This window comes from Salmo trutta, chromosome 14, assembly GCF_901001165.1.
Source record: "Salmo trutta chromosome 14, fSalTru1.1, whole genome shotgun sequence".
In the NCBI taxonomy this organism is placed as follows: Eukaryota; Metazoa; Chordata; class Actinopteri; order Salmoniformes; family Salmonidae; genus Salmo; species Salmo trutta.
In genome coordinates, this window is record NC_042970.1 from 20,698,300 (window position 1) to 20,725,375 (window position 27,076).

General features: G+C 46.4%; 1 protein-coding gene across 2 annotated transcripts in view; it reads right to left on the bottom strand.

The window, feature by feature from the left end:
• The window catches only part of LOC115207603 (protein NDRG3), a 56,549-nt gene that overhangs the window by 20,594 nt on the left and 8,879 nt on the right, over positions 1-27,076 (bottom strand). For both annotated transcript variants that reach the window (XM_029774855.1, XM_029774854.1), the window contains exons 2-3: positions 21,212-21,295; positions 18,401-18,433 (exon numbers count right to left, since the gene is read on the bottom strand). In XM_029774855.1, the coding sequence (XP_029630715.1) occupies positions 18,401-18,433; positions 21,212-21,268 (90 nt within the window). In that variant the 5' untranslated portion in view covers positions 21,269-21,295. The remainder of the gene's footprint in view (positions 1-18,400; positions 18,434-21,211; positions 21,296-27,076) is intronic.

Sequence of the window (27,076 nt, forward strand, 5' to 3'; positions counted from 1 at the left end):
GGGTTGTACCTGGTAGGTTCCTTGATAATTTGTGTGAGATTGAGGGCATCTAGCTTATATTGTAGGACGGCCGGGGTGTTAACTTGTTATGGATAGGGGGCAGTATTTTCACGGCCGGATAAAAAACGTACCCGATTTATTCTGATTATTACTCCTGCCCAGAAACTAGAATATGCATATAATTTTTAGCTTTGGATAGAAAACACTCCAAAGTTTCTAAAACTGTTTGAATGGTGTCTGTGAGTATAACAGAACTCATTTGGCAGGCCAAAACCTGAGAAGATTCCTTACAGGAAGTGCCCTCTCTGACCATTTCTTGGCCTTCTACACTCTCTTTATTGAAAACTGAGGATCTCTGCTGTAGCGTGACACTTCCTACAGCTCCCATAGGCTCTCAGAAGGCGGCAGAATGTTGAATGATGACTTTGCAGGCCATGGCTGAAAAACAGTAGCGCATTTGGATAGTGGTCGATCAGAGAACAATGAGACTGGGGGCGCGTGCACGAGAAGACTCCATGTTTTTATTTTCAGTCTTTGAACGAAAACAATGACTCCCGGTCGGAATATTATCGTTTTTTTTACGAGAAAAATCGCATAAAAAATGATTTTAAACAGCGTTTGACATGCTTCCAAGTACGGTAATGGAATATTTTGAAATTCTTTGTCATGAAACGCGCCGGGCGCGTCACCCTTCGGATAGTGTCTTGAACGCACAACAAAACGCTGCTATTTGGATATAACTATGGATTATTTGGAACCAAACCAACATTTGTTATTGAAGTAGAAGTCCTGGGAGTGCATTCTGACGAAGAACAGCAAAGGTAATCCAATTTTTCTTATAGTAAATCTGAGTTTGGTGAGGGCCAAACTTGGTGGGTGTCAAAATAGCTAGCCTGTGATGGCGAGCTATCTACTCAGAATATTGCAAAATGTGCTTTCAGCGAAAAGCTATTTTAAAATCGGACATAGCGATTACATAAAGGAGTTCTGTATCTATAATTCTTAAAATAATTGTTATGTTTTTTGTGAACGTTTATCGTGAGAATTTAGTAAATTCACCAGAAGTTTCGGTGGGTATGCTAATGTAAAAAGCTGTTTTTTGATATAAATATGAACTTGATTGAACAAAACATGCATGTATTGTATAACATAATGTCCTAGGAGTGTCATCTGATGAAGATCATCAAAGGTTAGTGCTGCATTTAGCTGTGGTTTTGTTTTTTGTGACATTATATACTAGCTTGAAAAATGGGTGTCTGATTATTTCTGGCTGGGTACTCTGCTGACATAATCTAATGTTTTGTTTTTCGCTGTAAAGCCTTTTTGAAATCGGACAGTGTGGTTAGATAAAGGAGAGTCTTGTCTTTAAAATGGTGTAAAATAGTCATATGTTTGAAAAATGGAAGTTTTCGGATTTTCGAGGACTTTGTATTTCGCGCCACGCCCATCATTGGATATTGGAGCAGGTGTTCCGCTAGCGGAACGTCTAGATGTAAGAGGTTTTAAGTATATCCCAGTTTAGGTCACCTAACATTATGAACTCTGAAGATAGATGGGTGGCAATCAATTCACATATGGTGTCCAGGGCACAGCTGGGGGCTGAAGGGGGTCTATAACAAGCGGCAACGGTGAGAGACATGTTTCTGGAAAAGTGGATTTTTAAAAGTAGAAGCTCGAACTGTTTGGGCACAGACCTGGATAGTATGACAGAACTCTGCAGGCTATCTCTGCAGTAGATTGCAACTCCGCCCCCTTTGGCAGTTCTATCTTGTCGGAAAATGTTGTAGTTGGGGATGGAAATTTCAGGATTTTGGTGGCCTTCCTAAGCCAGGATTCAGACACGGCTAGGACATCAGGGTTGGCAGAGTGTGCTAAAGAAGTGAATAAAACAAAGTTATGGAGGAGGCTTCTGGTGTTAACATGCATGAAACCAAGGCTTTTACGGTTACAGCAGTCAACAAATGACAGCGCCTGTGGAATGGGAGTGGTGCTGGGGGCTGCAGGGCCTGGGTTAACCTCTACATCACCAGAGGAGCAGAGGAGGAGTAGGATAAGGGTACGGCTAAAGGCTATAAGAACTGGTCGTCTAGTGCATTCGGAACAGAGAGTAAAAGGAGCATATTTCTGGGCGTGAAAGAATAGATTCAAGGCATAATGTACAGACAAGGGTATGGTAGGATGAGTACAATGGAGGTAAACCTAAGCATTGAGTGACGATGAGAGAGGTTTTGTCTCTAGAGGCACCAGTTAAGCCAGGTGAGGTCACCACATGTGTGTGGGGTGGGACAAAAGAGCTATCTAAGGCATATTGGGCAGGGTTTTGGGCTCTACAGTGAAATAAGACAATAATCACTAACCAAAACAGCAATAGACAAGGCATATTGACATTAGGGAGATGCATGTGTGATCATAGGGTTCAGAGAGTAGCAATAGGCGAGTCAGGGAGCCGATTCAGTAGTCGCAACTACGCTAGGCGAGCTGGAGACACAGCGATTCAGACAGCTAGCGGGCCGGGGAAAGCAGATGGGCCTTCGACGATGTCACAACGGAAGAGCCTGTTGAAACCACCTCGGACGATTACGTTGGCAGACCAACTGGGATTCTCTGCCTCTAACTGGGATTCTCTGCCTCTAACCCTTTTACAGGGGCTGAGTCACTGACTTACTGGTGTTCTTCCATGCCGTCCATGGGAGGGGTGCGTCACTTGAGTAGGTTGAGCCACTGACGTGGTCTTCCTGTCTGGGTTGGCGCCCCCCCTTGGGTTGTGCCGTGGCGGAGATCTTTGTGGGCTATACTCGGCCTTGTCTTCGGACGGTAAGTTGGTGGTTGTAGATATCCCTCTAGTGGTGTGGGGGCTGTGCTTTGGCAAAGTGGGTGGGGTTATATCCTGCCTGTTTGGCCCTGTCCGGGGGTATCATCGGATGGGGCCACAGTGTCTTCTGATCCCTCCTGTCTCAGCCTCCAGTATTTATGCTGCAGTAGTTTATGTGTCGGGGGGCTAGGGTCAGTCTGTTACATCTGGAGTATTCTCTTGTCTTATCCGGTGTCCTGTGTGAATGTAAATATGCTCTCTCTAATTCTCTCTTTCTCTCTTTCTTTCTTTCTTTCTCTCGGAGGACCTGAGCCCTAGGACCATGCCTCAGGACTACCTGGCATGATGACTCCTTGCTGTCCCCAGTCCACCTGGCCATGCTGCTGCTCCAGTTTCAACTGTTCTGCCTGCGGCTACGGAACCCTGACCTGTTCACCGGACGTGCTTGTTGCACCCTCGACAATTACTATGATTATTATTATTTGACCATGCTGGTCATTTACGAACATTTTAACATCTTGACCATGTTCTGTTATAATATCCACCCGGCACAGCCAGAAGAGGACTGGCCACCCCTCATAGCCTGGTTCCTCTCTAGGTTTCTTCCTAGGTTTTTGGCCTTTCTCAGGAGTTTTTCCTAGGGAGTTTTTCCCAGCCACCGTGCTTCTTTCCCATGCATTGCTTGCTGTTTGGGGTTTTAGGCTGGGTTTCTGTACAGCACTTTGAGATTTCAGCTGATGTACGAAGGGCTATATAAATAAATTTGATTTGATTTGATTTGATTTGATGGATCGGCGGGGCTCCGTGTTGGCAGTAAAGGGTCCAGGCCAATTGGCAAAAGAGGTATTGTAGCCCAAGAATTAACTGGTGGACCTCTTCGGCTAGCCGGGAGATGGGCCTAGCTCGAGGCTAGCTCAAGGCTAACTGGTGCTTGCTTCAGGACAGAGACGTTAGCCAGGAGTAGCCACTCGGATTGCAGCTAGCCAGCTGTGATGATCCGGTGTAAAGGTGCAGCGCTTGCAATAGGAATCCGGAGATGTGGTAGAGAAAAAGCAGTCCGATATGCTCTGGGTTGATATCGCGCTGTGCAGACTGGCAGGTATTGACCGAGCTGAGGCTGGCTGGTCTCCGAATTAACGGTGAAGACCACTAGCAGTGGCTAACTGACTACTAGCTAGTAGCTAGTTAGCTGGCTAGCTGCTGATGGGGGTTCCGGTTCTAAAGTAGAAAAATAGCAGATCCGTACGACATTGGGTGAGGCTGGTTGCAGGAGACTATATTCAGTCCGTAGATGGAAAGTGAGATTAAAATATATATGAAAAAAACGAGGAAAACTATATTTACACGGGATAGGATGGGACAAGACAAAACACACGTCCGACTGCTACGCCATCTTGGAATTTTGATTCTTCATACACAGTTCCAGTCAAAAGTTTGGACACACCTACTCATTCAATGGTTTTCTACATTGTAGAATAATAGTGAAGACATCAAAACTATGAAATGACACATATGGAATCATGTAGTAACCAAAAAAGATTCTTCAAAATAGCCACCCTTTGCCTTGATGAAAGCTTTGCTCACGCTTGGCATTCTCTCAACCAGCTTCATGAGGTAGTCACCTAGAATGCATTTCAATTAACAGGTGTTGTTAAAAGTTAATTTGTGGAATTTCTTTCCTTCTTAATGCGTTTGAGCCAATCAGTTGTGTTGTGAAAAGGTACGGGTGGCATACAGAAGATAGCTCTATTTGGTAAAAGACCAAGTCCATATTATGGCAAGAACAGCTCAAATAAACAAAGAGAAACCACAGTCCATGGTTACTTTAAGACATGAAGGTCAGTCAATACAGAACATTTCAAGAACTTTGAAAGTTTCTTCAAGTGCAGTCACAAAAACCATCAAGCGCTATGATGAAACTGGCTCTCATGAGGACCGCCACAGGAAAAGAAGACCCAGAGTTACCTCTGCTGCAGAGGATAAGTTCATTAGAGTTACCAGCCTCAGAAACTGCAGCCCAAATAAATGCTTCGCAGAGTTCAGGTAACAGACACATGTCAACATCAACTGTTCAGAGACAGAGTGAATCAGGCCTTCATGGTTGAATTGCTGCAAGGAAACCACTACTAAAGGACACCAATAAGAAGAAAAGACTTGATTGGGCCAAGAAACACGAGCAATGGACATTAGACCGGTGGAAATCTGTCCTTTGGTCTGAGGAGTCCAAATTTGATATTTTTAGTTCTAACCGCCTTGTCTTTGTGAGACACAGAGTAGGTGAACGGATGATCCCTGCATGTGTGGTTCTCACCATGAAGCATGGAGGAGGAGGTGTGATGTGTGGGAGTGCTTTGCTGGTGACACTGTCACGTTATTTATTCAGAATTCAAGGCACACACACAGCATTCTGCAGCGATACGCCATCACATCTGGTTTGCGCTTAGTGGGACTATCATTTGTTTTCAACAGGACAATAACCCAACACACGTCCAGGCTGTGTAAGGACTATTTGACCAAGAAGGAGAGTGATGGAGTGCTGCATAAGATGACCTGGCCTCCACAATTACCCAACCTCAACCCAATTGAAGGAAAAGCATCCAACAAGTGCTCAGCATATGTGGGAACTCCTTCAAGACTGTTGGAAAAGAATTCCAGGTGAAGCTGGTTGAGAGAATGCCAAGAGTGTGCAAAGCGGTCATCAAAGCAAAGGGTGGCTACTTTGAAGAATATAAAATATATTTTTATTTGTTTAACACTTTTTTGGTTACTACATGATTCCATGTGTTATTTCATAGTTTTGATGTCTTCACTATTATTCTACAACGTAGAAAATAGTAAAAATATAGAAAAACCCTTGAATGAGTAGATGTCCAAACTTTTGACTGGTACTGCCTTGCATCTCGCTCTTAGGAAATTTTGCAGTATTTTGTTTTTTTCTGTATTATTTCTTGCATTGTTAGCCCAGATTTCTTTGTGTGTTATTACATACAGCTGGGAAGAACTATTGGATATCAGAGCGGCGGTAACTCACCAGCGCTACTAGCATTACAACCAGGAATACGACTTTCCCGAAGCGGATCCTTTGTTTGCACCCTTTGTTTGATTCCATTTTGCTCCTCCCTTCCTATAGGCAGAAACTCAAACAGGAAGTACCCGTGCTAAGGACTATCCAACGCTGGTCTGACCAATCGGAATCCATACTTCAAGATTGTTTTGATCACGCAGACTGGGATATGTTCCGGTTAGCTTCAGAGAATAACATCAACGTATATACTGACACGGTGACTGAGTTTATCAGGAAGTGAATATGACATGTTGTACCCACTGTGACTATTAAAACCTACCCTAACCAGGGTAGGCTTTTATTGACAATTACATGAAGTTGATGCAGAGTCAATATTTGCAGTGTTGACCCTCCTTTTTCAAAACCTCTGCAATCCACCCTGGCATGCTGTCAATTAACTTCTGGCCACATCCTGACTGATGGCAGCCCATTCTTGCATAATCAATGCTTGGAATTTGTCAGAATTTGTGGGCTTTTGTTTGTCCACCCGCCTCTTGAGGATTGACCACAAGTTCTCAATGAGATTAAGGTCTGGGGAGTTTCCTGGCCATGGACCCAAAATATCGATGTTTTGTTCCCTGAGCCACTTAATTATCCCTTTTGCCTTATGGCAAGGTGCTCCATCATGCTGGAAAAGGCATTGTTCGTCACCAGAATGTTCCTGGATGGTTGGGAGAAGTTGCTCTCTGAGGTTGTGTTGGTACCATTCTTTATTCATGGCTGTGCTCTTAGGCATAATTATGAGTGAGCCCACTCCCTTGGCTGAGAAGTAACCCCACACATGAATGGTCTCTGGATGCTTTACTGTCGGCATGACACAGGACTGATGGTAGCGCTCACCTTGTCCTCTCCGGACAAGCTTTATTCCGGATGCCCCAAACAATCGGAAAGGGGATTCATCAGAGAAAATGACTTTACCCCAGTCCTCAGCAGTCCAATCCCTGTACCTTTTGCAGGACATCAGTCTGTCCCTGATGTTTTTCCTGGAGAGAAGTGGCTTCTTTGCTGCCCTTCTTGACACCAGGCCATTCTCCAAAAGTCTTCGCCTCACTGTGCGTGCAGATGCACTCACACCTGCCTGCTGCCATTCATGAGCAAGCTCTGTACAGGTGGTGCCCCGATCCCGCAGCTGAATCAACTTTAGGAGACGGTCCTGGCGCTTGCTGGACTTTCTTGGGTGCCCTAAAGCCTTCTTCACAACAATTGAACCGCTCTCCTTGAAGTTCTTAATGATCCGATAAATGGTTGATTCAGGTGCAATCTTACTGGCAGCAATATCCTTGCCTGTGAAGCCCTTTTTGTGCAAAGCAATGATGACGGCACGTGTTTCCTTGCAGGTAACCATGGTTGACAGAGGAAGAACAATGATTCCAAGCACCACCCTGTTATTCGAACTCAATCAGCATGACAGTGATCTCCAGCCTTTTCCTCGTCAACACTCACACCTGTGTAAACGAGAGAATCACTGACATGATGTCAGCCGGTCCTTTTGTGGCAGGGCTGAAATGTAGTGGAAATGTTTTTTGGGATTCAGTTCATTTGCATGGCAAAGAGGGACTTTGCAATTAATTGCAATTCATCTGATCACTCTTCATAACATTCTGGAGTATATGCAAATTGCCATCATACAAACTGAGGCAGCAGACTATGTGAAAATTAATATTTGTGTCATTCTCAAAACTTTTGGCCACGACTGTACTGTATTCTATTATTATTCTACTGTATCTTAGCCTATGCCGCTCTGACATTGCTCTTCCATATATATTCTTAATTACATTCCTTAACTTAGATTTGTGTGTATTGGGTATCTGTTGTGAAATTGTTAGATATTACTTGTTAGATATTACTGCACTGACGGAGATAGAAAAACTGTCACGGTCGTCGTAAGAACTGGACCAAGGCGCAGCGTACGTAGCGTTCCACATCTTTATTATGAAGTGAAACTACAGCAAGTACAAAAAAATAAACGAACAAACGAAACGTGACGTTCTGGAGTGCTCAAACAAAACACAGTGTGGACTGTGACTGGGCACCGGCGCAGATGAGGGCTCCGGCCCTGGAGCTGGGTTGGATGCCGTGCCTGGACTGGGCACCGGCGCAGAGGAAGGCTCCGGCCATGGAGCTGGGTTGAACGCCACGCCCGGACTGGGCACCGGTGCAGAGGAAGGCTCCGGCCTTGGAGCTGGACTGGAGGCCGTGCCTGGACTGGGCACCGGCGCAAAGGAGGGCTCCGGCTTGTGGACTGTTGTAGGAGATTCCGGACTGTGGACCGTCGCAGGAGGTTCCGGACTGTGGACCGTCGCAGGAGGTTCCGGACTGTGGACCGTCGTAGGAGGTTCCGGACTGTGAACCGTCGTAGGAGGTTCCGGACTGTGAACCGTCGCCGGAAGCTCCGGACTGTGAACTGTTGCCGGAAGCTCTGGACTGGGAACCGTCGCCGGAAGCTCTGGACTGGGAACCGTCGCCGGAAGCTCTGGACTGGGAACCGTTGCCGGAAGCTCTGGACTGGGAACCGTCGCCGGAAGCTCTGGACTGGGAACCGTCGCCGGAAGCTCTGAACTGGGAACTGTCGCCGGAAGCTCTGGACTGGGAACCGTCACCGGAAGCTTTGGACTAGGGACCGTCGCCAGAAGCTCTGGACTGGGGACCGTCGCCGGAAGCTCTGAACTGGGGACCGTTGCCGGAAGCTCTGGACTGGGGACCGTTGCCAGAAGCTCTGCACTGTTGATGCGCACTGGAGGCCTAGTGCACTTCACGCACTTCAGGGCAATGTGCGGGGAGCAGGCACAGGACATGCCGGACTGGGGAGGCGCACTGGAGGCCTGATGCGTGGGACCGGCACAGGTTGCACCGGACTGGTGACACGTTCTTCAGGGCGAGTGCAAGGAGCAGGCACAGGACATGCCGGACTGGGGCGGCGCACTGGAGGCCTGATGCGTGGGACCGGCACAGGTTGCACCGGACTGGTGACACGCTCTTCAGGGCGAGTGCGAGGAGCTGGCACAGGACGTACTGGGCTGTGGAGGCGCACTGGAGACCTGGTGCGTAGAGCTGGCACAAATCTTACCGGAATGATGACACACTTCGCACGGCGAGTGCGGGGAGCTGGCACAGGACGTCCTGGGCTGTGGAGGCGCACTGGAGACTTGGTGCGTAGAGCCAGCACAAATTGTACTGGAACGATGACACATTTCACATGGCGAGTGTGGGGAGCTGGCACAGGACGTACTGGGCTGTGAAGGCGTACTGGAGACTTGGTGCGTAGAGCTGGCACACATGGTATCGGACAAATGATACGCTCCTCAAGGGGGAGTGCGGAGAGCTGGCACAGGACGTACAGGGCTGTGGAGGCGTACTGGAGACCTGGTGCCTGGAGCTGGCACAGTTTTTACCAGACTGCTAGCACGCTCCTCAGGACGAGTACGGAGAGCTGACTCAGGTGACAAACAGATAACACGCTCCTTAGGGCGAATGTCGTGCATCATACACCAACACAACAACTCTCTCATTTCTCTCCTCCAATTTCCCCTTCAACTCACTGACGGTCTCTGACTCACTCCGTTCACTCTCCTCCAATTTCTCCCACTTCTCCCAGATTGGCTCTGGTTACCCACCCTAGTCACACCCCGATTTAACCAATATAGAGAATAAAAGGCTCTCTATGGTCAGGGCGTGACAAACACAAGCATTTCGCTACAACCGCAATAACATTTGCTAAACACATGTATGTGACCAATAACATTTTATTAGATTTTTTGATTTTATTTGATTTACTGTATGTTCTCGTCTCTATGTGAGTTTCCCACTAGCAATTACTAGTTGGAGGGGCATTCAAGTGGATTTTTCCCAGTTCTATGCTCGTATTTATGAATTTACGAGATGTTATGAATGCAGCATAACAGATTGATCTTGCTGGCCAAATGGGCTGAGTTTACCCGTGGAGACCAATAGGACGTACAAAATATAGAATGGATTGAGTGGGCGGAGCAGCAAACTCAGTGTATGTTCTATTGGTCATACAGTGTGAACTCCACCGACTCTCACGTGGAGCGGAACAGGTGAACCCAAGAGCAGATTCAGACGAGGAGACTGGGATGAGGTAACCAAGGTATTTATTGAAATTGAGTGCTGGCCAGGGGAAGCTCGGGCGGATTGTTGGAAACCAGGTGCGGAGGCTGAGGCTGGAGCGAGAGGTGTGGGGACAGGGTAAGCAGGTCCGGAGGGGAATCCAAGGGAGCGTAGAGTGGAGAATCCAGGACAGAGTAGTAGGACTGACGAGAAGTCGGACTGGAAACAGGGACCAGAGTCAGAGCGGGCAGAACTGTAGCGTAGAGGAAAACAGGGTCAGGCAACGGAAATCAGGCACAACAGGAACAAACGGCTAGAAACATGGATGGACTGGGCAGAAATTACGATCTGGCAGTGTGGAAATGGCAAGACTGAGTATTTGTAGAGGTCTTGATTATGGAACAGCTTGCAGCTGGTGGGGATCTTCTCTGACTCCAGCACACCTGTCTCCGCCCACACAATCACACACACACACAGAGAGAGAGGGAGAGAGCACTGTGGAAGTGGCAGCAGATCAAGGAGACACCGGATGAGCACTACAGGGCGTGGCAGGAGCAGATGTGGAGCAGATGTGACACCGACAGTGCCAGGCAAGCTGGGTGGAGCACTGCTATTCCAGCTGCTCTGTCTTCATCTGACTACGTTTTCTCTAATAGTCCAAGAGCATCTGGTCGTCATGGTGGCAGAGGGCTACTCATTTCTCCTAACTGGAGATTTTCTCTTCTCTCCCTCTCTCACCTGTCCATCTCCTCATTTGAATTCCATGCTGTCACTGTCACTTGTCCACTCAAGCTTTAGATTGTTGTCATTAATCGCCCACTAGGTGCCCTTGGATAGTTCCTCAATGAGCTTGACACCTTGATAGGCTCATTTCCTGACGAGAGCTCACCGCTCTTCATACTTGGCAACTTCAGCCTCCCAACGTCTGCCTTCGATGAATTGCTTTCCAACTCTCTCTTTCCCCGCCTTGCCTCTGATCAATACTTTGTTTCCTTTTCTGACTCCCTGTCACGTCCTGACCAGTATAAGGGTTAATTGTTATTGTAGTTTGGTCAGGACGTGGCAGAGGGTATTTGTTTTATGTGGTTCGGGGTGGTGGTTTTTGTAGAAGGGCATTTGATTTATGTATTCCGGGGTTTTTGGGCACTGTGTCATATTCATGTATTTCTATGTTTTGTCTAGTGAATTTGTTTCTATGTTTAGTTAATCGGGGTTGGGACTCTCAATTGAAGGCAGGTGTTGTCTCTTTGCCTTTGATTGAGAGTCCTATATATTAGGGTGTGTTTGGGTTTGTATTTGGTGGGAGATTGTTTCTTGTTTTGCCTGTTTCTTGTTTAGAGTGAGTAAGCCTTACAAGACTGTTGTGTTGATCGTGAGTTCGTTGTTTGTTATTTTGGTGTTCATATGTTTGAGTTAAATAAAACGTCAAGATGAGCATCCACAATCCTGCTGCATTTTGGTCCTCCTTTCCCGACGACAACCGTGACACTCCCTTTCCTCCTACCCTACCCAGATGGTCATGCACCGTCGCAATCTTCGCTCTCTCCCTCCCACTACTCTTTCCTCTTCTATCGTATCATCTCACCCTTCCGCTAAATCCTTCTCCCTCCTGTCTCCTGATTCTGCGTCTTCGACCCTACTGTCCTCCCTTTCCACATCCTATGACTCGCACTGTCCCCTTTCCTCCAGGCCGGCTCGGCCCTCCCCTCCTTCTCCGTGGCTGAGTGACTCATTGCGAACTTACAGAACAGGACTTCGGGCAGCTGAACTAACATTTTGGAAAACTATACTTCCGGGGGGACCTATCATCCTTTCACTCCCTCCTCTCTACCTTCTCTTCCTCTGTATTCACTACTTTCTATCACTCTAAATGTCATACCTTCTACCTCTAACCCTAGGAAACTCTTTTCCACCTTCTCCTTCATCCTTAATCCCCATCCCTCCTCTCTCTCTGCAGATGACTTTGCCAACCACTTTGAAAAGAAGGTTGACGACATCCGCTCCTCATTCAATCAGCCTTTTGAGTCCATTGGTCCCACTCACACAGAAGTACCCTACGCCTTGACCTCTTTTTCCCCGCTCTCTCCAGATGAAATCCTGTGACTAGTGAAGTCTGGCCGCCCCAACAACCTGCCTGCTCGACTCCAATTCCTCACTTCCCTCATCAACTCTTCCCTGACCAATGGCTGCGTCCCCTCTGACTTCCAAATGGCCCGAGTCGCTCCCTCCTCAAAAAACCTAATTTGACGTCAAAAATTATAGACCTGTTTCCCTTCTTTCTTTTCTTTCCAAAACACTTGAGCATGATGTCTCTGATCAACTCTCACGTTATCTCTCTCAGGACAATCTTCTTGAACCTAACCAGTCAGGCTTCAATACGGGTCACTCAACCAAGACTGCTCTACTCTGTGTCACAGAGGTTCTCCACACTGCCAATGCTGACTCTCTCTTCTCTGTACTCATCCTGCTAGATCTATCCGCTGTCTTCGACACAGTGAACCATCAGATCTTTCTCTCCACCCTCTCAGGGCTAGACATCTCATGCTCTGCACACTCTTGGCTTGCATTCTACCTGGCGGGCCGCTCCTACCAGGTGCCGTGGAGAGGATCGGTGTCACATACTCTCACTAACGGTTCTAGGCCCTCTCCTCTTCTCTCTATAGACCAAGTCACTCGGCTCTGTCCTATCCTCACATGGTCTTTCCTATCATTGCTATGCGGATGCCACTCAACTACTTTTCTCCTTCCCCGCTTCTGACACCCAGGTGGCAACACGCATCTCGGCGTGCCTGGCAGATATCTCAGCTTGGATGTTGGCCCACCATGTAAAGCTCAACCTCGACAAGACGGAGCTGCTCTTCCTCCCGGGGAAGGCCTACCCGCTCAAAGACCTCTAATCATGGTTAACAACTCCACAGTGTCGCCCTCCCAGAGTGTAAAGAACCTTGGCGTGACCCTGGACAACACCCTGTCGATCTCTGCAAACATCAAAGCAGTGACTCGCTCCTGCAGGTTCATGCTCTACAACATCCATAGAGTACGACCCTACCTAACACAGGAAGCTGCGCAGGTCCTAAACCAGTCTCTTGTCATCTCCCATCTGGACTACTGCAACTCGCTGTTGGCTGGGCTCCCCGCTTGTGCCATCAAACCCCTGCAACTTATCCAGAACGCTGCAGCCCGCCTGGTTTTCAACCTTCCCAAGTTCTCCCATGTCATCCCGCTCCTCTGCACTCGAAGCTTACATCCACTACAAGTTGAAGCTTGCATCCACTACAAGAGCATGGTGCTTGCCTACAGAACAGCAAGAGGAACTGCCCCTCCCAACTTTCAGGCTATGCTCAAACTCTACACCACAACCTGAGCACTCCGTTCTGCCACCTGTAGTCTCTTGGCCCTCGCAACCCGACGGGAGGGCAGCTCCCTGTCAGCCCAGTCCAAGCTCTTCTCTGTCCTGGTACCCCAATGGTGGAACCAGCTTCCCCCTGAAGCAAGGACAGCAGAGTCCCAGCCCATCTTCCCGAAAGCACCTGAAACCCTACCTCTACAAAGATTATCATAAGTAATCCCCCTCCTCACCTAAACCCCCCGTCCTAAAAAAAGAATCGTAGCTGAACCAACACTTGAACTTGCACTTGACTCACCCCCCCCCTTTCTAGCTCTGACTTTGCTGATAGTTACTTTATTGAGGAAACGTGTACTTACTATGCCTGTGATATGTGGTTGTCCCACCTATCTCTCTTAAAATGAATGCACTAACTGTAATTCGCTCTGGATAAGCGCGTCTGCTATATGACTCAAATGTAAATGTAAAATGGAGCATACTACCTAGTGTTTCTACATGAGTTATTCCCACTACTGCCCCATAGGGGGTGCCACATACACACACATGCAGAGGTATGGATACAGAGACACATTTACAATGTACAAGCACCTATTGACCGGTCTAATGATGATGCATGCATCTCTGGTAAAAATCCCCCCCACCTGGATTACCAATAATCTGTTCACAAGTGACTGCGATCTCCGCACACACTGATAAATCACCACCATTTTATTTCAGGTATACATTTCTGATCAGTCTGTTTTGTTTCGATTCCAGTGTCACCTCAGAACGCAATCATAGAGACTGTTTCTATGTCTCTCTGCCAAAGGCAGGCCAGTGACAGTGTCATAGCCAAGCTGTCACCTCTCTGTCCCTGTGAGTCATATAGACACTGTTGTCCCAGCACCAACCACCCCCTCCAAGGAGACGGACGGACAGAGGAGAAAGTGGAGGACAGGGATAGCAGCTTAAAAAAGACACTGATGTACTTCTTCTCATTGCACTGTTTTCCCCACTTCTCCTTTGGAGCTACATTAACCCATATCTTAACCAAATTAGCCTTCTGCATTGTACAGGCACATCTTAGACACAAAAGTCTAGCGCCTCTGCTCTGCACCATCAGTCAGGCTTAGAGCGCCCTCCCCTGGGCTAAACGAGATCAGCAGAACACAGAGGGCCAATGACTTGCAATCCCAGTTTGACTTCATATGAAGCCATTTGCTTCTCACCCACTGAATGGGGAAGTGAGAGGAGAGTGCATTCCTGGAGGAGGCTAAGGTCAAGCCTAAGAGGTTGTCAGGTTTTTTAAATTCATACACCATCATGTTAATTCAAGTAGCTTATAAAGTGAGTTCCAAAAGGATTGGGCTCTTTTTTGGTTTTTTGGCTCTGTGTTCCAGCATTTTGAATTGAATTTAACATGATACAATGACTATGAGGTTAAAGTGCAGACTGTTAGCTTTAATTTGAGGGTATTTTCATTCATATCAGGTGAACCGTTTGGACATAAAACACTTTTTGTACATAGTCCCCCCATTTTAGGGGGACAAAAAGTATTGGAACAAATTCACTTGTGTGTATTAAAGTAGTTAAAAGTTGAGTATTTGGTCTCATATTTCTAGCACACAATGATTACATCAAGCTTTGCTATTTGTTTTGGTTGTGTTTCAGATTTTGTGCCCAATAGAAATTAATGGTAAATAATGTATTGCGTCATTTTGGAGTCACTTTTACTATTTATTAAAAATAGAATATGTTTCTAAACACTTCTACATTAATGTGGATGCTACCATGATTACGGATAACCTCTCAACAGGGCAGGTTAGCATTTTTGGGTGGTAGGATATTTATGCGTCTGTAACTTTCTCACTATGTACAAAAAGTGATGTAATTTGTAAACGGTTCACTCGATATGGATGAAAATTAAAGCAGTCTGCACTTTAACCTCACAGCCATTGTATCATTTCAAATCCAAAGTGCTGGAGTACAGAGCCAAAACAACAGCAAAAAATGTCATTGTCCCAATACTTTTGAAGCTCACTGTACATAGAACAGTATATCTGAAATGGATTACACCATTGTCTCTGCTAGATCGAAGGAGGACTGAATTGTGATGTTGAACAGAGCTAAGCACCCGTTACTCCCCCTTAGTGTCACTGCAGCTCCCAGAGCACGTCTCCGGATTCTGCACTCATTTAGCATCACATTTTGAATAGCCATGTCTAGCTCCATCATTTTGTTCAGAATTCCTGCCAAGAGTGTAAACATATAAAAATGTGTGAAGGGAGGGAGGGTGACACACATCTACCATGTTATGTTTTTGTCTTACTACTCTCTTTATGTAGTGTTGTGGTGTCTCTCTTGTCGTGATGTGTGTCTTGTCCTAAATAAATGTAAAAAAATAAATAAATTGTGGCTACCTCAGTGATGTAAGAGAAACATCCTCAGGTTGGGACTGCATCATCCCTGTGGAGAATGAAGACTGATACCCTATGCCACACCCTCGGGCCCTGTCGTCCCTTCCAATCCAAATCCACACACACCGTCTCTGGGTGATGACGTCACAGCAGTGCTGCAGTGGAATGACTAATGGGAGCTTCTGTAATAATTATACAAATCCTGGTGGATTTACTGGCTAGATGGAAACACTGCTGGTACAATGTCCCGATGGATGTGGCAAAAGTAAAAGGAATATGTCTGAAAGTGTGTGTATTTGTGTGTCTGACAATGCCTATACACGTGTCTGAGTGTATGCATGAAGGGGGGGTGGGTGCGCAGACAGGCCCACATGGAGGATAAGAGCATGCACCAGCCCTGCTCCACTGAGTATGCGTACCATCCTACCTGCAGTAGCTATATTTAGCCCAGGACGTGATGCAGAGAACAGGCATGACTGCATGGAGGCTGGGATAGCCAGCGTTAGTTAACTGTTTACAGTCCCTGGGAAATGCAGCATCCACATGACTGTTGAAGTGCAACCTTCATAAGCATGTACCTTGCACTGTGCAAAGACCACTGTCCACTGTCAGTAGAAACAAAAATAATGAAGATCCATTTCTGACTGTAGCCTATGTATGTAGGCTAATAATAACCCTGTACAGTTCTATTTGCATGTGGAAAAGTATGTAGGGGCGGCAGGTAGCCTAGTGGTTAGAGCATCGGGCGAGTAACCGAAAGGTTGCTAGATCGAATCCCTGAGCTGACAAGGTAAAAATCTGTTGTTCTGCCCCTGAACAAGGCAGTTAACCTACTGTTCCTAGGCTGTCATTGAAAATAAGAATTTGTTCTTAACTGACTTGCCTAGTTAAATAAAGGTAAAATAAAAATAATGTAGACACCCCTTCAAATTAGTGGATTTGGTGATTTCAGCCACACCCATTGCTGAAATGTGTATAAAATCGAGCACACGGCCATGCAATCTCCACAAACAAACATTGGCAGTAGAATGGCCTTACTGAAGAGCTCAGTGTCTTCCAATGTGGTACTGTCATAGGATGCCACTGTTCCAGGAAGTCAGTTTGTCAAATTTCTGCCCTGCTAGAGCTGCAGGGTCAACTGTAAGTGTGGTAGGATGCAAAGTGGTAGGCCACACAGGCTCATAGAATAGGACTGCTAAAGTGCATAAATTGCATAAATATTGTCTGTCCTTGGTTGCAACACTCACTACCGAGTTCCAAACTGCCTCTGGAAGCAACATCAGCACAATAACTGTTTGTCGGGAGCTTCATGAAATGGGTTTCCATGGCCGAAGATCACCATGTGCAATGCCAAGCGTCGGCTGGAGTGGTGTAAAGCTTGCTCCCATTGGATTCTGGAGCAGTGGAAACGCATTCTCTGGAGTGATGAATCACGCTTCACCATCTGGCAGTCTGATGAACTGTGACGTCCTGACCAGTAAAGGGGTTATTTGTTATTATAGTTTGGTCAGGACGTGGCAGGGGGTATTTGTTTAGAGTGTTTCGGGGTTTGTTGGGCTATGTGTTTATGTAGAGGGGTGTTTGTTTAGAAGAGTGTTCCGGGGTTTTTGGTTATGTTCTATGTTAGTATATTTCTATGTTCTGGTCTAGTCTTTCTAGTTCTATGTTTAGGGTTATTGGTTTGACCTTCAATTGGAGGCAGCTGTTCTTCATTACCTCTGATTGAAGGTCCTATATAGAGGGGTGTTTTTTGTATGGGTTTTGTGGGAAGATGTTTTTGCATAGCTGTGTGTGTGTAGCCTGCATTACTGGTTGTTGTTGTTGTTGTTGTTGTTGTTGTTGTTGTTGTTGTTGTTGTTGTTGTTGTTGTTGTTGTTGTTGTTGTTGTTCTTTTTCAGTGTTCTAATAAACGTTAAAATGAGCACTCAACCCGCTGCGCCTTGGTCCATTACATACGACGACTGTTACATGGACGATGGCGGATGCCAAACCCACACTATCTGCCCGAATGCATAGTGCCAACTGTCAAGTTTGGTGGAGGAGGAATAATGGTTTGGGGCTGTTTTTCATGGTTCGGGCTAGGCCCCTTAGTTCCAGTGAAGGGAAATCTTAATGCTACAGTATACAATACATTTTTAGATGATTCTGTGCTTCCAACTTTGTGGCAACAGTTTGGGGAAGGCCTCTTCCTGTTTCAGCATGACAATGCCCCTGTGCACAAAGCGAGGCCCATACAGAAATGGTTGGTCGAGATCGGTGTGGATCCACATACTGTTGGTCATGTTGTGTAACATACAATATGTAAGAATCACACAATATCATAGAAACCACTAATAACACCCTCTCTTCTTCCCTGTCTTACATGGCAGTGAAGCAGCGATTAGCTGTGTAATGGAGATAGAAGGCATTCATTGGCTGTTGTGTTCATCTTCAGGGCCTCAGGATGGTGTGGCTTAATGAGTCACGACTCAGTGTTATCCAATAGAGGTTTGTCCACAGAACAGGGCCTCACAAGAACTTAACACACCTGAATCCCCTGCAAACTCCGCATCACCATTCCACCTGCAGACTCTTAATAGTGAGAGAGGAACTCCGTTTAAACTTAGGGCAAACTGAAAGTAGTAGGATCAGAATGATTTCAAACCACCGCTTGTTACCTGAGCAGAACACGTTCCCTCTGTTTGGGCCCTTCATTTAGAACTGGAGACACTCACCTGGCAGTCAAAGTCCTGGAAGTTACGGGAATTCTGAGAGAAAAGAGGAAACAAAGGTATTATTGAGGTGTTGGATGGTAGAAATTCTTTCACCTACAGTATTTTACACTAAACAAAACTATAAACCCAACATTTAACGTGTTGGTCCCATGTTTCATGAGGTGAAATAAAATATCCCAGAAACTTTCCATATGCACAAAAAGTTTATTTCTCTCAAATTGTGTGCACAAATTTCTTTACATCCCTGTTAGTGAGCATTTCTCCTTTGCGAAGATAATCCATCCACTTGACAGGTGTGGCATATCAAGAAGCTGATTAAACAACATGATCATTACACAGCTGCTCCTTGTGCTGGGGACAATAAAAGGCCACTCTAAAATGTGCAGTTTGGTCACACAACACAATGTCACAGATGTGTCAAGTTTTGAGGGAGCTTGCAATTGGCATGCTGACTGCAGGAATGTCCACCAGAGCTGTTGCCAGAGTATTGAATTTTCATTTCTCTACCATAAGTCACCTCAAAAATCATTTTAGAGAATTTGGAAATATGTCCAACCAGCCGCGCAACCGCAGACCCTGTGTATGGTGTCATGTGGGCGAGCGGTTTGCTGATGTCAACATTGTGAACAGAGTGCCCCATGGAGGTGGTGGGGTTATGGTATGGGCAGGCATAAGCTACGGACAACGAACACAATTGCATTTTAGCGATGGCAATTTAAATGCACAGAGATACCGTGACGAGATCCTGAGGCCCATTGTCGTGCCATTCATCCACAGCCATCACCTCATGTTTCAGCATGATAATTTACAGCCCCCTGTCGCAAGGATCTGTACACAATTCCTGGAAGATGAAAATGTCCCAATTCTTCCATGGCCTGCATACTCATTAGACATGTCACCCATTGAGCATGTTTGGGATGCTCTGGATCGACATGTACGACAGCTTGTTCCAGTTCCCGGCAATATTCAGCAACTTCGCACAGCCATTGAAGAGAAGGACAACATTCCACAGGCCACAATCAACAGCCATCAACTTTATGCGAAGGAGATGCTGACTGGTTTTATGATCCATGCACCAACAGATACATATCTGTATTCCCAGTCATGTGAAATCCATAGATTAGATCCTAAAGAATTTATTTCAATTGACTGATTTCCTTATATGAACTGTAACACAGAAAAATCTTTGAAATTGTTGAATGTTGCGTTTATATTTTTGTTCAGGACAGAAAACACCACTGCTTAACTGACATACTCTAAATATGCTATCCTATTTATCACCTGTATGCCTCTCCTGTCAACTCATTACTGTCTGTCTGTCCTCACATCTATCCTGCAGGCTCCTGTCTGTTGGATTCTTAATGAGATGGCCTGGCCACTAGGTGGAGCGAGAGGTCAGCCATAAACTCATTCATTCAGACGAGCTCATGGTGCTGCCTTCCATCCACCTGTCTGTCCACAGCCAGTCCACTTCACCAGCACCACTATCAGGTGATGAATGGCCTGTTCAGCCCATGATGTATGACACAATACCCTCTGCCTCAGCCTATACATCAACTCATGTCCTGTGATGCAGAGAAAGCCTAACAGTGGGTTTTGACCAGAGGCGGTGCCTCCTCTTGACAACGCTTCGCTCCAAGGCTTCACTGATTGACATTTGCATAAAGTAGAGCAGAGCTGAACTTTTTCTACCTAGACCGTTAGCGGGGTTCTTGCTGCTCACCTTCCCACAATACCCTGCACATTTATCCAAGTGACCTCGTTGAAAATGAATGGGGGCGGAACTTCTCCTGACAAATTTGTTTTTGGTGAAAACCTTCTGTAACTGCCTGTAATATCGCCCTGGAACTGTCTGGAACAGAATAGTTCCCTCTGGATATAAAACTGGTCAATTTACAGAGATGGGCTGACTTCCTTCTCCTTGCCCCAACCCAAGGCAGGCTGGGAGCTCATCCCCACCTCGATGCTGCAGTGGAGACGGAGGTCCTTGAGGAAGCGTGGGAAGAAAGCTTTGATCTGCTGGAGTGTTTTTTCTCTCTCTCATCTGAATCTTTCAAGCAAAAAAAAGAGATGCGTTTCTGCAAGGTTCCCCTTTGATATTCCCCTCTTTCCTCCCCTCCCTCTTGCTTTCAAGCTTCATCTGCCTACTCTCTCTCTCCGTCTCTCTGCATCTCTCTCTAGAGCCTAACTCCATCCCTTGATTTTTCTTCTATTGACTCCTATTCCTCTATTTTCTCAAGTCTTTTCTCTTCCCTCACTACAGTGAAGCAGGGATTATAAATAATTCACTTTGATGAACAGAGTTCTGGAGTGGGGAGGGAAGCACTGTTCACGATGGAGACAAATAGTGAATAAGTCTCTATACATGAGTCTACAAAACATTAAGAACACCTGGTCTTTCCATGACATAGACAATTGAGACATGGACTATGTATGTGTTCCATTCAGCGGGTGAATGGGCAAGACAAAAGATTTAGGTGCCTTTGAACAGAGTATGGTAGTAGGTGCCAGGTGTACCGGTTAGTGTCAAGAACTGCAACGCTGCTGGATTTTTCACGCTCAACAGTTTCCTATGTGTATCAAGAATGGCCCACCACCCAAATGACATCCAGCCAACTTGACACAATTGTGGGAAGCATTGGAGTCAACATGGGCCAGCATCCCTGTAGAACGCTTTCGACACCTTGTAGAGTCCATGCCCCAATGAATGCAACTCAATATTAGGAAGGTATTCCTAATGTTTAGTATACTCAGTGTATAGGCATGTGTATGTGTGACTCTCCCTCGCAGGTGGTCATCTCATACTCTCACCTTATTGGTCAGCAGGGGCTTGATCTCAGTCAGCTGCACATCCTGTAGCTCATCCATCTTCCTGTCTGGTCACTCTACTCAACACTGAGAGGAAGACAGAGAGAGAGAAGAAGACAATAAATTATCCTATGTGAGCCACACATAACATACTTTCAGAAATGAGAGATACACAATTATAGCACATACCATCATACAAAGACTTTATTATTTGCGTATTCACACACACACACACACACACACACACACACACACACACACACACACACACACACACACACACACACAGAGAGAACATAACAGAGATCTGAGAGACCCCTGCTGCGTGAATAAGCTGTTCAGATTCATGTCAGCTTCACGCTATTCGTTAATATGGGAGTGGTTAGTAACAGCACATCAGGCTGATTGATCTATTTGTATTGGATGAGAGAAGCAGGCAATGTCTCGTGCTGTGGCCCTGGCCCACCTGGCCCTGGCATTCCTCCCCTGAGACTCTCACACACAGACCTGAGCTGTGTCGCCGTGACACGTATGTGATGAGGATGAAGCTGAAGGGTTGAAGGATTGAAGGGCATTCTCCTTCTCTGTTTGCTCTGAGATAGGTCATCCCAGCCTTACATAGCCTACACCTAAGGACGAGGCAGCAGTAAGGCAGGGGGGCAGACTGGGGGGCAGACAGGGGGCAGACAGGGGGGCAGGCAGGGGTCAGGCAGTGGGGCAGGCAGGCAGAGACACAACACAAATCCCTCCTCATTTGTTTTCCCTTTGAGGCAAATAATTACACAGAGACTACACCCAAGCGGCACACAATCACCCCGTCAGCGCCTCCCCCTTTACCTCAGCCCCGCTTGCTCAATCCCCCCGTCAGCGCCTCCCCCTTTTACCTCAGCCCCGCTTGCTCAATCCCCCCGTCAGCGCCTCCCCCTTTTACCTCAGCCCCGCTTGCTCAATCCCCCCGTCAGCGCCTCCCCCTTTTACCTCAGCCCCGCTGGCTCAAGGTGAGGACAGTAAACGGTGTTCTGTTACCTGGCTCTCTGAGAGAAGATCATGTTACTGAGGGGATAACAGGGGATAGAATCTAAAGAGACAGGCCTAGGTCGATGCCTCTAACAACATGTATAATAAAATAAAACTTAGCTCATATTGTAATTGTCTCTCACTTGCATTTATTAGTAAGTTAATACTCATATATTAACAAGCTCAACAATGAATTGAAAATCGCTCTAAAAAGTAACAGTACAAATACAGTGAAGGCTGGTCTTCAATAGAAAAGGGCATGGCTATTGGACTGACAACAGCCAATGGGAGTTCCAGTACTATAATCACTTCCTGTGTCAAGGCCCACCTCTCTCTAACAACCTTGAGCTAAACATATAACCTTCAGAGTAGGCTGGTGATGTGCTTGAATAGCCTGGAACTCAACCAACCAGAACAGCTCCACTCCACAGATGACGTCATCCCAGTTTGAGTCAGAAGGACCCATTAGGGTGCTCTCAGACCTGCTATGGTGGCTCACCCGTGTGCATAGCCTCCATCTGCTGCTGTGGCAAGACATTACTACCTTCCTGGAACAGACTGGACATACCATCACAACCATAACCTATGCCTGCACATCAATCGTCAGAAGTAGTTAGTATGATGAAAATATGCCCAGCAATGCTGCTGACGAATACGGCTTAAAGGAACAAAAAAAAGATTTAGACAAGGTGTGAGAAAAAAGAAAAACAAATATTCTGCATGCTTGAGCAGATTCAGCGTATTGGCTGTATCATTCCAACACTTCCTCGGGCTGACGCAGAAAGTGGGCCGGTAGCAAAGGCCAACTGCAATCGGGAAGGGTCAGGGTAGGCTTATACCCAAATGACAGACAAACAGTTCCTAAAAGCGATCCTACAATATGAAGTTGTATTGCATTGTACTGTATTTTATTGTATTGTACTGTATTGTACTGTTCTGTATTGTACAGTAGTGTACTGAATTGTATTTTATTGTACTATATTGTATTGTAGTGTATGATTGTACTGTACATTTCCTATGGCCCGACCCTGTTCCAACTATAAGAACACCAGGTCCTGTCTAGATACCTGAGTCTCCAACAGACTCACATTCCACTGTACGGTGTGTGCTGTGGTTGCCATAGAGACAACGCCGGTGATGTTTATTCTAAGATAGGAGCGCCTTGGGACAAATGAGAGACAAAGAGAACAGATAGAGGCTGTAATGGGAGAAACAGATTGGGACAGTGCAGGTCTGGGGAGAGACGCTACATCATCTGCTTTTACCAACGATAACTTCTTCCCTGTGGCCTCATTCATCCACAGTGACATGTCGGACACTTCAGATCCAGTCATTCAGATCCACATTATTCAGACAATGAGAGTTGAAGGAGAAAGCCTAGGCCAGGGCTTCCCAGACATAGTCCTGGGGCTCCCCCTGGGTGCATGTTTTTTTGCCCTAGCACTACACAGCTGTTTAAAACAATCAAAGCTTAATGATGAAGTGGTTATTTGAATTAGCTGTGTAGTGTTAGGGCAAAAAACCAAACGTGCACCAAGGGGGGACCCAGGAGTGACTTTTTTGAAACCCTGGCCCAGAGGACAGATGGATAGACAGGGAATGTGTTTGTTGTCTGTGGAATATATTTGACTGGGAGTCCATTAGAGATTGTCACATTTGGTTAAATACCTCTGACATCAGACAATGCTCAGAACATGCTATGTGCGTGGATGAATATAGAGCCCGGGGGAAGGGGAATTCTGGAAACAGCTGACACAGTACAATGAGGGGCATACATGTGACCTAATTGTCTGGAAAGTCTGACTGGTGGTGCATTATGGATATTCTAAATACAGTATGCCTCTTAACTGTCTTGTTTATGAAGACCAATACACACACTTATAAACACACATGCACACGCACACACACAGTTCCCCTGGTCAATTTAGCGCTCAGCAGGTTGCTCCTGTAGTGCCTCTTACATCACGCCACGCTGCACCACAGTGACTGAGGACCGAGCACTAGGAAAAACATCCCTGAAGATCATGTCCGAGGAAAACCACATGAGTCACGAAAGTGAAGAATGCTCAGTCTTCACCACATAATTGAAACAGACAAAATAGTCCTATTTTAAAATGTCTGAATGTGTATTCTTCTGTTCCCAGTCTACCATCCTGTGTGTGAAACTACACTGGTCTAATGGACAACCCATCAACGATGCCCTACCCTCTGACCTGGGCTGGAGGTCATAGTATGAGAGGTGTTATTAGCTTTAGCGTAGTACTGAGACACACACACACAAGGGAGTCCTGTAGCCGCCTTGTCAGCAGCCGGTGCTGAATGATGGATTGAGAGGACAGATTCACACTCCTCCCCCTGCCTCCTCCCCCTGCCTCCTCCTCCTGCCTCACCCCCTGCCTCATCCCCCTGCCTCCTCCTCCTATCCTCCTCCCCTGCCTCATCCCCCTGCCTCATCCACCTGCCTCATCTACCTGCCTCATCCATCTATCTCCATCTCACCTTGGAGAGCAGTGCACTCTGGGAGAGGCTCCTATTATGGATTACAGTCGCCTGAGAGTCGTGATGCTGACCTTGAGGTAGCCCTCCTTAAATGGCAAATGTTGCCATGGTGACCTTATTTCTACCTACCTAGACATCGCCATGGAAACCCTAGGCCTAGGGTAATCTATAGACGTTGGCATGGTGACCCTGATTTGACCTACCAAATGTCACCATGGTGGCTTGAGTTAACCTACCTGTATGTTGTCATGATGACACTGATTTGACTTACCTTAATGTCACCTATGACAGGCTGATGGATCGGCTGTGAGAGCAGGGCCCTGACAACAAGCTGAAATAGAGGGACTGTCTGTGTTGTGTGGCTGTCCCTTTTATTTTTGGGTCAAATAACTTTGATGACACAGTCCCAATTAAAGAACAGAGGAACCTCTGTGTGGGGGGGAAATGCTTTGGGGTAAGTAGTCAGGCAGACAAAAAAACACAAGGAAAGGAGGGCAAGACAAATTCCTTAGAAGCTCCCACCTCCCTCCCAGCCAACCAGTGAGAACAGATCCCAGGCCTGCTTTCCTTTATGTGACTCAATGGTGCTGTTATGGCAACCATCTGAAAGGAACAAGTAACTGGTCTGTGGAACATGTGAATAGAAGCGTCTGCCCTGGCTGCTCCACATCGCTGCCCCCACCCCCTCAGACACACTGTTTACAGCGCTTAGTCTGTGTATAATCCGCCCCAGAGTATAATTCTGTGACTGTGACGGGCTCAGTTCCAGATTATTCCTAACACTCTAACCCAGGCCATTCGTTTGGTAAGAGAATTAGAGGGAAAATCTCTCCATTTGACATTTTTTTCCATTTTTCCTTCTTCCTGTCAGGGGATTAACAACACAACTATAGTGTTACTCTTATGTTCTGATCCAATCCCTCTGCTCTGTTCTGATCCAATCCCTCTACTCTGTTCTGATCCAATCCCTCTGCTCTGTTCTGATCCAATCCCTCTACTCTGTTCTGATCCAATCCCTCTGCTCTGTTCTGATCCAATCCCTCTGCTCTGTTCTGATCCAATCCCTCTGCTCTGTTCTGATCCAATCCCTCTGCTCTGTTCTGATCCAATCCCTCTGCTCTATTCTGATCCAATCCCTCTACTCTGTTCTGATCCAATCCCTCTGCTCTGTTCTGATCCAATCCCTCTGCTCTGTTCTGATCCAATCCCTCTACTCTGTTCTGATCCAATCCCTCTGCTCTGTTCTGATCCAATCCCTCTACTCTGTTCTGATCCAATCCCTCTGCTCTGTTCTGATCCAATCCCTCTACTCTGTTCTGATCCAATCCCTCTGCTCTGTTCTGATCCAATCCCTCTGCTCTGTTCTGGCCAGAGGGGGAGAGACAAGTCGGACAGACAGAGCAACAGAACTGGGAGAAGATTCTCTCTCTCCCTCCCTCCCTACCATCACCCCAGGAGATTCCTGTGAAGCAGGAGCACCCAGGCCTGAGAGGCAGCAAGCTCCTAGTGCTCCAGCCTTAATTACTCTACTCCTTTCCCAGTCTGTTCTCCTGGGGCCCAACTCTCTCTTGTTACTGCACTGAGGCCTATTGATCCAAGCAAACTAAATCTCTCCTCTGTTATAGTGCACATGCAACCTCCCAACACAGGGTCGGTTCAAAAACCATACACTTCAACTGAAGAGCACTCACACACACACACACACGTTTGCCAAAGTATTCAATCTAGAATCAACACACACATCATTCACACATTTAGAATTAACAATTCTTATTCACAAGCAGTGTGTACAGTAGCATAACCATGTGTTCATTCAGGTGACTGCAGGGAATTATTGAGGTGACCATTTAAAATGGACTTCTCTGGATCGTTGAAGGATTAGCAGCCAAATACATAATCCATTAATCCAAATACATAATCCATTAATATAATTAACTCATAATCGTATTGAAAAACACAACCACAATCTCACACACAGATTTCATTTCCTGGCCCTCCTATAAGCATTACTCAAAAGACTGGCAATCATTTCCTGGTTCTATACAGATGGTTGATGAATGTTAAGAGCCCCCCCCCCCCCCTCTCTCTCTCTCTCCCTATCTGGTACTAGATTAGGGCTTTGATAGGGAGGCCGTAAAGGGGTGGAGAGACGTGACCTTGTGGAGTCTCCTCCTTCTTACTCAATGTCAGTATGCGTCTCTTCTCTCTCTGCCTCTCATTTCAAATTAAATCAAATCAAATTGTATTTGTCACATGTGCTGAATACAACAGGTGTAGACCCTACAGTGAAATGCTTACTTACAAGCCCTCAACCAACAATGCGGTTTAAAGAAAAATACCTAAAAAAAAAGA